At 39.2% G+C, this 11896-nt stretch overlaps 2 protein-coding genes across 6 annotated transcripts; both read right to left on the bottom strand.

The window, feature by feature from the left end:
- Nucleotides 1-666: 666 nt before the first annotated feature.
- LOC105693489 (myelin expression factor 2) lies at nucleotides 667-4535 on the bottom strand. Of its 2 annotated transcripts, XM_012413456.3 has the most exons (9): nucleotides 4345-4535; nucleotides 3822-4197; nucleotides 3462-3722; nucleotides 3132-3378; nucleotides 2886-3059; nucleotides 2544-2792; nucleotides 2362-2459; nucleotides 2164-2299; nucleotides 667-2048 (listed from the first exon to the last, which is right to left on the bottom strand). In XM_012413456.3, exons 1-9 carry the CDS (start codon nucleotides 4359-4361, stop codon nucleotides 1993-1995), a joined length of 1614 nt encoding a protein of 537 aa, XP_012268879.1. In that variant the 5' UTR covers nucleotides 4362-4535; the 3' UTR covers nucleotides 667-1992. The 2 variants fall into 2 exon arrangements, with proteins under 2 accessions (XP_012268879.1, XP_012268878.1); XM_012413455.3 differs by having other exon boundaries at nucleotides 2362-2792; nucleotides 4345-4533.
- A 172-nt stretch (nucleotides 4536-4707) lies between these two features.
- LOC105693506 (integrator complex subunit 3) lies at nucleotides 4708-11599 on the bottom strand. Of its 4 annotated transcripts, none has more exons than XM_048657886.1 (11): nucleotides 11296-11599; nucleotides 9935-10533; nucleotides 9287-9848; nucleotides 8993-9188; nucleotides 8478-8643; nucleotides 8155-8358; nucleotides 7674-8024; nucleotides 7494-7587; nucleotides 7028-7395; nucleotides 6349-6922; nucleotides 4708-6030 (listed from the first exon to the last, which is right to left on the bottom strand). In XM_048657886.1, the coding sequence occupies exons 1-11, from the start codon at nucleotides 11512-11514 to the stop codon at nucleotides 5956-5958; spliced, it is 3408 nt and encodes a 1135-aa protein (XP_048513843.1). In that variant the 5' UTR covers nucleotides 11515-11599; the 3' UTR covers nucleotides 4708-5955. The 4 variants fall into 4 exon arrangements, with proteins under 4 accessions (XP_048513843.1, XP_012268913.2, XP_012268911.2 ...); XM_012413490.3 differs by having other exon boundaries at nucleotides 4708-6024; nucleotides 11296-11598; XM_012413488.3 differs by having other exon boundaries at nucleotides 4708-6004; nucleotides 11296-11588.
- Nucleotides 11600-11896: the final 297 nt, after the last annotated feature.

Here is an 11896-nt window from a genome sequence, read left to right as displayed (position 1 = left end):
TGGATGAATATCGGATAACAGAAAAGAAGTTAACGAGTCAATATCTGAGGTGACCCTATTAGGCATCATGATTTCACTGCACATCCCTCCTACTACGATAGTGTGGAAATTTCAAGACACGTACCAGTTCCAAATAAAATCTTCGGATGGTGTAAGTACATCAATTTAGCCAACGTAATTTGGTAGAATTAATATCTACGATTTTGTTCCCACGGTTAAATCATATCTGAACAGATAGGATTTAGATGGATTATAAAAAACGAACATTGCTAATGAAATACTGTAAATACCATCTAGTTGGGTGGACTGGAATTTTTCTTGAAACTTTAGACGATGAGTTTGGAAATGACATACAATGGAAAGTAAGCCATACTGTAAAACTTCTTCCGTGCAGAGAATGCCTCTTGTGAAGAGTATTGCACCTCCTGACATCCCACCATTAATTTTTAGTCGAAGCTTCTTTTAACAAGACAACAATTTCGTAAGAATTTTTAACATTTGTGTAAAAAAACGCCTGTAAATGGTCTCACCTGTGATATTAACGAGGATCCAATTTCCCACACACCTCTCTTTTCCAAATGTTGAATAACGATCAGTAATTGCCTGTGTTAAAGTGGTTAAAACACAAGAGCACAAAAATAAAATACAAAACGACCCAAGTTGGAGTAAAGTTGCAGTTGAATTTTATTCAATTACGACAATGAAGTTGTTGTTACACAAGAAAGTCATACAATGCACAGAATATTCCTCGAGCTCTGAGTGACGAGAAAGAAAAAAGTTTACCAAAAAATAATCATAGCTACCGACGATGACATCCTCGATCAGTCATGGACTTAATTGTTATTAACTCTATATTCTTTTACGAACATCTACACTTAAGAATTACTCGTTAAAAACGTGATATTTTTTGGCAAACGTCATTGATCGTCAGTTTCATAAAAATATGAGCAATACTGCAGAGTATGAAATAAACGTAATGTGATGCTCGCAGTTCTGATGACCAATCCACCAAAACCTGAAAACGAGTGAACCGCAATGGACCACCTCAAATTAAACAGATAATTATAATCTCAACCCCGTATACTACAAGAACACAATCCAACGAAATTACGAAACAGCCATCAGATTTTGGGACCGAATGCTGCTACCACTTGAGCCAGAATAGATCATATCACTCACAACAGATCTCTAGAGCGTGGAAACCATTTATGAATATCGAGCTACATGCCTTATAAATTGCTTTTTATCGATTAATCAGCAGACTCTGCAAGATTGTTGCTTTGATTTATGGAAGAAATATTTACAAATACAACAACCTCATTGATCAAGTAAATAAACAGCAACATCCACCGACAAAACTTGAATGATTGGACTAATGTGCTGAAGTGGTCCTGGATCTCTCTGGCATTGTGAAAACATTATTTCTCTGAATAAGCAGTATTATACATCGGATATTTCGTCAGAACGGGACACCCTAAGTCGGATTGCAATCTCTCTCGTCATTGAACTAACAAATAACTTATGTACTAATTTGTATTACTATAAATAGTAACCTGTGAAATGAAAGCTATGACCTAAATAGACGGCATGGACCTACAACTAACAACTAATTCTGTCGGTGACTGAGAAAACGATTAAAAGTTGAACCAATCTGGATAATGTCTTAAACATACATGTTCTAATGTAATCACGGTAAAAATACATCCACAATTGTAGAATTACATCATTGAAAAACGACCCCCTCGACTGTCCGGGAAACTAATCAACGATGATCGAATTTTTCAAGAAGTTGTGTTACTTTCTCAAAGACAGAGTCATTACCGCGACTAGAATACTTGGCTCCTACAAACCGGATGAAACACCAATCTTCGTCATCAAAACCAACCCAATTTACCCAATGTTACACGACCCTACCGTACTTGTAGTAAATTGTTTAAAAACAATTTCGTACTCAGTGGAAGTTTTTTGAGGTTTACCTTGGTGTGCGGACATTTAGTAGAGGCGAACGTCGATGTTTCGGCCATCAATGCGCGCCCGGTCCATCAATGCTAAAGAACTTTGCTAAGGAAATATCGTTACGTCGTAAGAATGAACCAAAAATCCTTAAGGACATCTCCAAATAACCAGAGCACATCGACAGCTATAGTTTTTAGTAAAGGATACAGACAGCTCTCTCAGCTTCCCATTCAGATGCGAATCTCACCAATCCCACGTCAGAACCTCGCATCTCGGCGAATTTGACTTCACCAACGTCTTGGAATTTGTCTCTCAACATTTGCCACGTTGTAGTAGGGGGTAACTGAAATACGTTCAATTGTGAGTATTCTAAAGATCATGAAATTTTGAATTGCCAAGACTCACATTTCCGATCAAGATTGTATCAGAATTTCTTCCACCGTTTGTGTTTTGCCGATTGCCACCTCCGCTCTGGGTTTGATTTGTGGTAAACACTGCAGTTCCTACAGAAATACGGTCGCTATCGCCTCTGAAGTTTCCATCAAAATCTCTATTCCCAAAATTTGAACCACCAAAAGCATTATTACCACCAAATCCTACGTCATTGTCGAGTTTTCCCATTCCTCTAGGCGCAAAGGCATTATTTCCTTGTGCGTTCGCGAGGGAAGCCTGCAGACTGGATAGTCCTCCCACACCTCCTCCGAAATTATTTAGATTTGACGCTAATTCATTTGTGAGGGACGAATTTAACAGTGAACTTGCAGCTAGGTTAGCTCCTAGACCACCTGCTAGGCTCGCCTGAAGTGCAGCTGCATTCGAGTTCGAAAGTGCGGATGCTGTAGAATAGAAATTAATAAGTCATTACCAGCTCATCTGATTGGATCCGTAAAAGGTCAAACTCTCTACTTGAGATGAATAACAAAACTTACCCAGCTGTGCAGGTACGTTATTTAATCCAGCACCGAAAGCTCCACTGGCAAGAACTGGTGCTGAAATGGGGCTGACTGGAGGGGGATTGTGCGGCTGTACATTTGGGATATTCCTAGCTACATCCATCAATCGATTACCACCAGCACCAAGCCCCATACCAATTCCTTTCAAACCTATTTATCGAGAGTAAAAATCACATTAAGTATTTCATTTTAAGCCAATAATGATACACCAATTTGGCTCACCCTCTGGGAGTTTAGGAGGCATATCAGGTTCATTAGCTCGGTCGAGTCTCACAGTCATACGACGATCGAAGAGCTGTTGGTTATGGAGCATAGAAATGGCTTGGACTGATTCAACAGGATGATCATATTCTACAACTCCAAATCCACGAGATTTCCCATCTTTGTCTTTGCCAAGCTCAACATGTAGTACTTTACCTGCTAATTTGAACACTTCTAACAACTTTTTTTCATCAACTTTGTAATCAAGCTGTAAAATAAATGCATATGTTTTTGAATCCAAAGTCTTTGAGGCATTAATGAATACAAATCAGGCATGCTGTGCTTACTCACATTCGCCACAAAAACCCTTGTAACCAAGGGGCCTGATATTCCCAGAGACTCCAAGAATTGAGTACTGAGACCATATGTGTTTCCAAATTTGACATCACCAACACCCCCACCGCCACCGCCGCCACCTCCACCAGGTGTTGGCATATTTTGTCGACCAACATTTCCAGATCTTGGAGCATCCCGAAATCTGTCGTCTCGCCCCCGATCATTGTTACGGGTGGAAGCTAATCGACCATATTTATCCCGCTCTACATCATAGTCCTACAAAGGAGATGACAGATTGTGGTCAACTGTTTCATTGAAAGACTTGAAAAGAAATAGCTCATTAGCAAAAATTATTGGAAATGAAAATTATCATACTTCTTTAACGACCAGTTTTCTGCCCTTGATATCAAATCGGTGCATTTTATCAACAGCTAGTTTAACTGAATCGGCCTCTTCGAATTCAACGATACCACATCCTCTGGGCTTGTCGTTTTCGTCCATAAATAACTCTACGTGAGCAACCTTTCCAACTTCTGTTCTGAACAAGTCCTTTAAATCCTGCCATCGGAAATCATAGGGAATGTTGGAAACGTAAATACGCCGATCGGAGACCTTTCTACCCCCGCGATCGTTTCGCTCCCGGCTACGATCTCTGCTTGTCGAATTCATTCGTGGTGGTCTATCAGATCTTCGGTTACGATCACGTTCTCTACTACGGTCCCTATCGTCGGTGGTATTTTGCATTTGTGACCTAGAATAAGATGAGTTCATCACTCAAGAATCCGAAGATTGCATTGCGGCGTGTTTGTTATCATCGACTCGGCTACATCACAACAGTTCACCGGATTGTAAAATATATTGTTAATTTTATATGGGAAGATAATCTTCTCGTACTCACTCTTCTGTCTTGATCATAGCCGTACTTCGCTTTTTGCTATGATGTGGTTGACGACAAGCACTTAATTAGGAAAATTACAACTTTTGGCCGATATTACGAGAGTCCCCTCGCGACTATACACAAGGGAAGACGCGTCCTGCAAAATGGCGGGGAATAGGGGGAATGTCGAGCTCGCTGCAAGACCGAGAAACCGGAAAAGCGACTGACAGAGTGGTCGATTCGATTATACGACAAGAGTGCTATCGAATCTTTGGATGATTTGAATATTTGAATGCATACGCATTAAATTTATCTCAATTGAACAGACTGAAATTTAGTGACTTACAATTAGTAAAATGCTGAGTTGTGAAAGTGAAAACATGGTTATTATGATAATCTATGTATTTACATTCATATGTTTCCGTGTGTACAAGATTGTTAAAAACATTAAAATGTTTACAATTTATGTTATCCGCTCGTTTTGTAAACTCTTGTCTCGCTTGAACGTCTTTCAAATTTCATTTCGTGTATTTACAGTAAAAAAGTTTTAATGATGTACTGAAACTACGGTCCAACATCCAGGTACGTATGTACATACATACATTTGTATATAAGTGTATACAATTAATGTCCTTAGATTCTTGTTTTACGTCAGTGGTAGAACCGTACCTTGCTCTATCATTTCGCTAAAAAAAAAGAATATGCATTACGAATATAAATTGAGTATGAAAATCGACGATTGGAAACCATACTCTTATTTATGTACAAACTACGAAATACATAATGCAGCGCAGCTACTTAAACTGTGTAACTGACTTTACAAGAAATGTACATTGTTAGTCATAAATGGTTCACATTTTTTATAGGTCATCGTTTAAACGTTAGCTTAATCAAATATTGTGCTACAACAGGCGTAAATGAAATACATTTTGGTCATTTAACTGTATACCTTCTTAGGAAAAAAATTTTTCTTCAGTAACAAATCGATCGAGAACATCTTATTCAGCAGAATCCGAGTTTCTTTTTTTAGTAATAAAAATTAACCAATTCACTTAGACTTTATTTACAAATAGGACAACAAAATAAGGGTAAACATTTGTTGGCCTCACATACTCGACATACATTCCGCATAACGCAATAACTAATAATTAACGCATGTCCTCAATCGTTACTTAAATACGGGTAACAGATCGAAATACCAACTAACTAACGACGGTAAAATTGTTTGTAAAACAGAGTACTTTTCATGCTTTGCATTCTCCGAAATTAAATAATTTTTATCTAAATACTGGATGCGAGTGCAGATTATCTATATAATGTATAAATTGTATGGGTAAAAATCTGTAGTAGGCTAGACCAATGAAAATGAATAAAAAATAAATTACAACCGTCAGCCAAATTCATTATAATTTTTTCGTTTCAGAGATTGCAAAGTATCTTGTCATCAATATCTCAGGACTGTTGGACTTTTGGCGTATCATTTATTTACAGATTGCTTTACCCTATTATGTATAGTATATTATATTATCTTACTAATCTTAAAACTATATTAACTTGCTGCACACACGCACGCGTGGTCCATATGATGTATGAAGACACTGGGTGGTCAGTCGCTATCAGAGCCAACAGGGTTTATCTTTTTTCTTTTTTTCGCTTGCTTTGGTTTGACGATTTCCTCTTCCTGAAATTAATAGATGGAACCTTTAACTTGACACAAATAAATATCTGCACTACAGGTATGTATCTTCTTCCTACAATCCCGTTATATGATGAATACAAAGTCGATCGAAATTGACTTTCATCAAAAACCGAATAGCTTTAGCTTAAAGTTAGCCAATACCCAGGGACGATACATTGCTTTAGAACACAGACATGCATGGTAGTAGTATCCACAAAGGATAAAGCATAGGTGTATTTTATGGGGTGAAAAAATTAAATTCACACACCAACCGTTTGCCATACTGTTTTTCTATCCGACTGTAAAAGATTATAACCGTTAGTCTTTCACGATCACAAACTACTTACTTCACTACTCTGATCGCTACTTTCAGTTGTCCTATCGCGAGGTGGAGGGCGTTTGGCAGCTGGTCTTTCTCTCGTGGTTGCAGCAGCTTTTCTGTGACCTCCTTTTCCTCCACCTGAATTGGCAGCTGCGTGTTTTCTAGAGGGAGGTGGTGGGGGCTCGTTTTCTTCGTTAACTTCTGCGAGAGCAAATAGATCCCCATAGGTTTTCCGTAAAGAATCACTACTCGCGGCTTGAGCCTGCTGTAAAGCTCTCTGCATTCCATCCAGTTGATAGAATTGCAACTCAGCTGATGACAGACAGTGCTGCCTGAGCTGGTCCAGGTGACCCAGTATTTGCTCTCCAGTAGGTGGTCCTAATGGTTGGGCATGTTTAACCCCACAACGTATGATGGCGCTTGAACGCTTTCGCTTATTAGGACTGGTCGCAGGGTAACGAGTGCTCAATAAATTGGCTACTAATTCACCCAACTTATCTTCGTACTCACGACACCAGTAGCGTAACGCAGCGACCACAAACTTATCTCCATCCACACTATGCCGACAAAACAGCTGTTTCAAGAGATCTAACGTAGGTCTGTAAATATTGACAAGAAAAACATCATTGTGAATCGAGACATTGAATCTCGCATTGGATCAATCAAAAGTGGGAAATAAGATTAATTTAATCTACAAAACTCACTTTTCTTGTTTCAACATGAATAGGATTGACGTGAGTGCTTCTGCATGGCTGCGAAATTCGAGTTTTTGCAATATAGGTAGTACAGTCTCTATCGCGAAGTCATGTGCAGCAATGAGCTGCCAGAAACAATATTGCTCAAACGTTTCCCAATGTAAGCTAGCCGTCAGGATTGCTGTGAATGATTCCTTTTTAAGCATTCTCAAATGACCCTGCATTATTTGACAAATCAAATCTTGCAATTGACTGGCATCAACAGTTGATACCACTAAATGTAATAAGTGCACATTCCCGACTGCCACATTTTGAAATTCCATGTATACATCAGGTAGCAAATAACAGAGCAAGTATATGTCATCTTCGTGGCAGAGCTGTGGCATACAAGAAACATCGCAGTTGAAATATTCGGAAATTTACACACACTTGTTCAATGCATTACCATTAAATTATCAGGACATTAAGCCCTTACCTTTAGATCCGCTAATAGACACTGTTCCAATTTATTTTCCCGTTCTGAGCAAAAATCTTTATACACCGATGCCTTGATATCATTCATTTCGGTACTGCAAAACAAAGTTACCACACACACATATCTTTGTCATAACAATTTTCGGCTTGAGCAAATTTTAAAAAAAGCGAGAATACTGACCTAGGTTCACCTTCTCTTTTTTCTTCTTCCCTTCCCCAGACTTTGAGAAAATATAAAAGTAAATATCCAGTCCTTGGCTGTATGGATTGAACTTCAGCCAATACTCTGGCCAGAAGTTTTCTACGTCTGTCTTCTTCTTTACACAGTTGAAATTGGTTCCTAAACATAACGAACAACGGTGTACTTATGCTGTCCGCCAAAGTCTCGTCATTTTCATTGTCTGCGGGAAAAATTCGTGTCATCGGTGGTTGGAATAGAACTGTTGATATCGAAGTCGCTAACGTAGGTAACGTTTCTGCTTCAATTTCGTCCTCTATAACCAGTTGAACTATTCTCTCCATCGCTTGACACCTGCAAGAAATGATCACATGTCATGGTTAACAGTTGATGTCAATGATTGACCTTCCTTCATTTCATAATACAGAGGAGAATACTTCTCGTAACGAAAGGCAATGTATAAATATCTGAAGAAATAATTTACTTGGCTTCATTGTCAGGTTCAAGATGCAAACTTTCGACTGCTATTCTTAATTCTCCGGGATCCAACATAAAATTCAATTGTGGTACTATTTCTTTTTCCTCTTTTTTGGCTACACAGTTTGCATTTCTTCGATCATTTTTCAGTTTCACTTTTGCAAGTGGCATGTCATCTTCATCTTCCTCTTCTTCTATTTTTGTGACTATTCTGTTGAGTAATATGATGATAAACTATTAAGTATAAATGAAATACGCTGATGTGATTGCATGAACTTGATGATTGGAAAAATCCACAGTGAATGTATGTTGTGAATGATTCAAACTCACTGTAATGGCATTTCTTCCTCCTCGTCACTGAAAGCTGGTTCATCTGGACCTACATGGTTGTTGTCTAAGGTTGTAGGTGTGGGTCCCTCCAACATGAGTCCTGGGCCCAGATCTTTACTAAGCTCTTCCATTTTACCTGAATACATTGGGATTGGAAGCTTATTACCTGGTTGGGAAGATCGTGCAAAAATCGAAGTTAGTAAGCAGTCAAGTGACAATTCCACAATTACAACAGTGCCAAAAAAAATTCCATCTTTGTTTGAAAGCTCAATAAAAACTAAGCGCACACCATGCTAAGTGAATACTTTTGAATTCATAAAACCCTGCTGTTATGCCATTGACTTTTTCCAAGTAGTCCTTGTTAAAGCAAATTAGTCAACAAAAAATGATATATGTGATGTAAAATTTCATGTGTCTGCCTATCATCAGATATAGATTGATTATCGGTTATATTAGAAAGTGGCAATTATGTTGTGATGCATGGCAAGCATGATTGATTAATAGATAGATATTACCTGGATCAGTGTTAGGAGGTAGACAAAATTCTTTGAAAGTCTCTCGGATCTTCGTTCTTAATTCTCTGTCAAGTTTGGGGCTATCAAACAATGGATACAAACTGGGTAGAACACGTTTCTCTAATATCTGCCTCAATGAAGAGAAAATTCCACTTCTTACTTTTTCAGTTAGTGCTGGGTAAAAATTTGGTATTATCTGGAAAGAATAATTATATTTAGTTCTACTAAGGTGTCAAATGAGTTATTATAGACTCAATCAACAACAGCGCTTTTAAAATTACGTCATTGACTTACCCTGCACAAGAAGTCTAGTAGAGTGGCAGTGACTACGGGATGCGATCTCATGGAATTGTGCATAACTAGAATGGCAGGTTCAATGTTCATTATGTTGTCTTTTTCTGGATCAAAAAACAGCCAATCGTAGAATAGCGCGAGTTTAGCATTGCTGGCAGCCACAGTAGAAGTGCATGTTGTGAATAACCAGCCAATTACAGCCCACCTTGGAATTATGTCTGAGCACAAAAGTTCATTAGTCGGATGAATAACACCGACAATAAATCTAATGAGATCACATCTAAGGGATTGAGACTCAGGGGTGGCCAAGTATTGCCTTTGAAACCAATCTTGATACCGCTTGTGGTTTCCAAAACGCACTTGACTCGTAAGAAATACTAGTTTTCTTTCCATGTCCGGTGTCAGTCTTGACTGTAAAAACCTTCTTGAGGTTCTCGTTTGCAAAAGTTGCACAACTCCTGTGAAGTTTGGACACAATGATTTCGGATTTAACAATAAATCTTTCCAGAGTAACTCGATTTCCGGTATCCTCGCGATATTTTGCAGCAGTCGAACCAGATCCCTGAAAATAATTTATTGCCATACTATTCGTCACTGCTATTGATATTTACAGACGTTTCAAATTTTTCAGCACTCTAATAAAATTACCTGCCAATCACTAAACAGTCGGCGAATCTTTCTCTGATCAAAGACACCATGAAAGATACTTCCTTCTGCCTGAGAGCTGCCAGATGTGGAGTTGTGTGGTCCTCGATTAAGCGTAGATAAGTGTAGACAATTGAGGCGATCAAGAATGGAAATTTATCTAACCATGGTCGATTTTCTTGGAATATATCCAAAAGAGCATCGATGAGGAAAACATTTTTTTGTGAAGTATCTCCACCAGCTGCGTGCCTCAGTAAGCTCGAACAGAGATTGTCGACATTTGCAACACTCGTTCTTATCATTTCTCTGAGGAGCCATAACAACTGACTTCTGGCAATATCATGGAGGCGCAAGTACCTTTCAAGTACTAATTGATTAAGGTGACCCAGTACTATAGCTAGACCATCCCTAGTTATGAGTGTCAAGTCACGATAACTTTTTGCTGCATTTTGTGGCTCAGTTAGAATAACTACAAGAAGTCCCAGTGAAACCTCTTCATGAGTTTTATCTTTGCACACTGCATTGTTCAAACTGTCATGTGCTTCTTTCTCGGAGAGTCCCGAAGTAAGGTTTTGTAAAATTGAATAACAGCGCTCAAATTTCTGGTAACAAAGTAAATAGAATACTTTGAGTTAATTACCACCTCATTCAAAACTTATGCAAACACAAACTAATGATTCTCAATTTATGCACAATTCATAGTTAGTGTGCATCATTTATTGACATGATGGATGTGCTTAGCCAAAGGTAATAATCGCTACCTAAGTAACGGTTCTCCGCTATGCAATGTGTATAGATGAAATTGATTTGACCAACTCAAACTCTACATTGTCTGCCTTTTCCAATAGACAAGAGGACGCATATTCGCAAGGTACAATGAACTTATCGTCACTCATGCTTGTGGGGATATACAAAGTAGAGTGCTCTTCAGTTACTCAACATAACAACGATTCTCTGCCCCGAGAAACTTTGTCTCTTCCATTTAAGCTTAGTACGGGGGCAGGAATTTCTGTAAAATATCTATAATCGTGAAATTCTAATGTATAGCTCTGAAATTGAGTCAAAGTTGTGAATTTTTATTGAACAGATGTGACTTGAGCAATTTTTATTGGTAGGTTTGATAATCAAAAATATTGCTTCGCCATAGGTATAAAATCGATTCCATCTGACATCGTGTATAAATACTCCTCACAAGATTTGATATGAACGATGAATGATAGTAATTTTCAAATTCCCGGTAAAATATGCATTCGGTAACAGGTGGCGCCTAGGTACGGTCGCCTCCGGGAACACGGGACCGTCACAACAATGGCCGACTTCACATTTGATACGTATTCAGGGATTATTTAAAATATTAATATTACCTCTTCTAATTCGTCCTTGTTCTCAATAAATGAGGTGATGAAGAGCCTGGAGGCAGTCGCTTTCGTTTGATCCATCGTTGGCCTTTCCGTGCGCGAGCACTCGCTCAAAGGTGTTCCACGCGCGAGGCCTGCTCTGCCTGCCTCCCGTTTCCTCCAAGCATCGTGTCTGTTTATTCCTCGTCCTCGGGAGTCGTGAAACGTTTCGATGCGATTGCGCATTGATACACTTGGTTTCAGTGCCTTGCCTCAGTTTGTGACACGGCCCTAACCGGGGGAACAAAATAGTCCACACAACGCCTGCGCAGAGATCAAATTCACCACATATTAAGCGCTTGCTGCCTCCTCGCGATCTCAACTCTCAACTCCAAAGACCCAGCTGCCCCCACCTCGTGACACCCTTCGCTCCCTCAGCCCCCCTCGGCATTCGACGCCTTGCCCCCTTTTGCTTAGGCCGCCAGTTCAGAGCTGGTTCATTGTTGCTCGAACCATGCAGGAGGGTTGACTAACGTCCGCTCTCGAGCAAAATTTGAGTATACATGCTCTCGCAATCAGCGTCATCATCTGAGCTTAGACTATCTCTCTTTATCCATCGTCACTCTCA

The sequence above is a fragment of the Athalia rosae genome, chromosome 1 (genome assembly GCF_917208135.1).
Source record: "Athalia rosae chromosome 1, iyAthRosa1.1, whole genome shotgun sequence".
NCBI classification, from domain to species: domain Eukaryota; kingdom Metazoa; phylum Arthropoda; class Insecta; order Hymenoptera; family Athaliidae; genus Athalia; species Athalia rosae.
The sequence above is the reverse complement of the archived record's forward strand: the minus strand, read 5'-3'. Positions and strand labels throughout refer to the sequence as shown.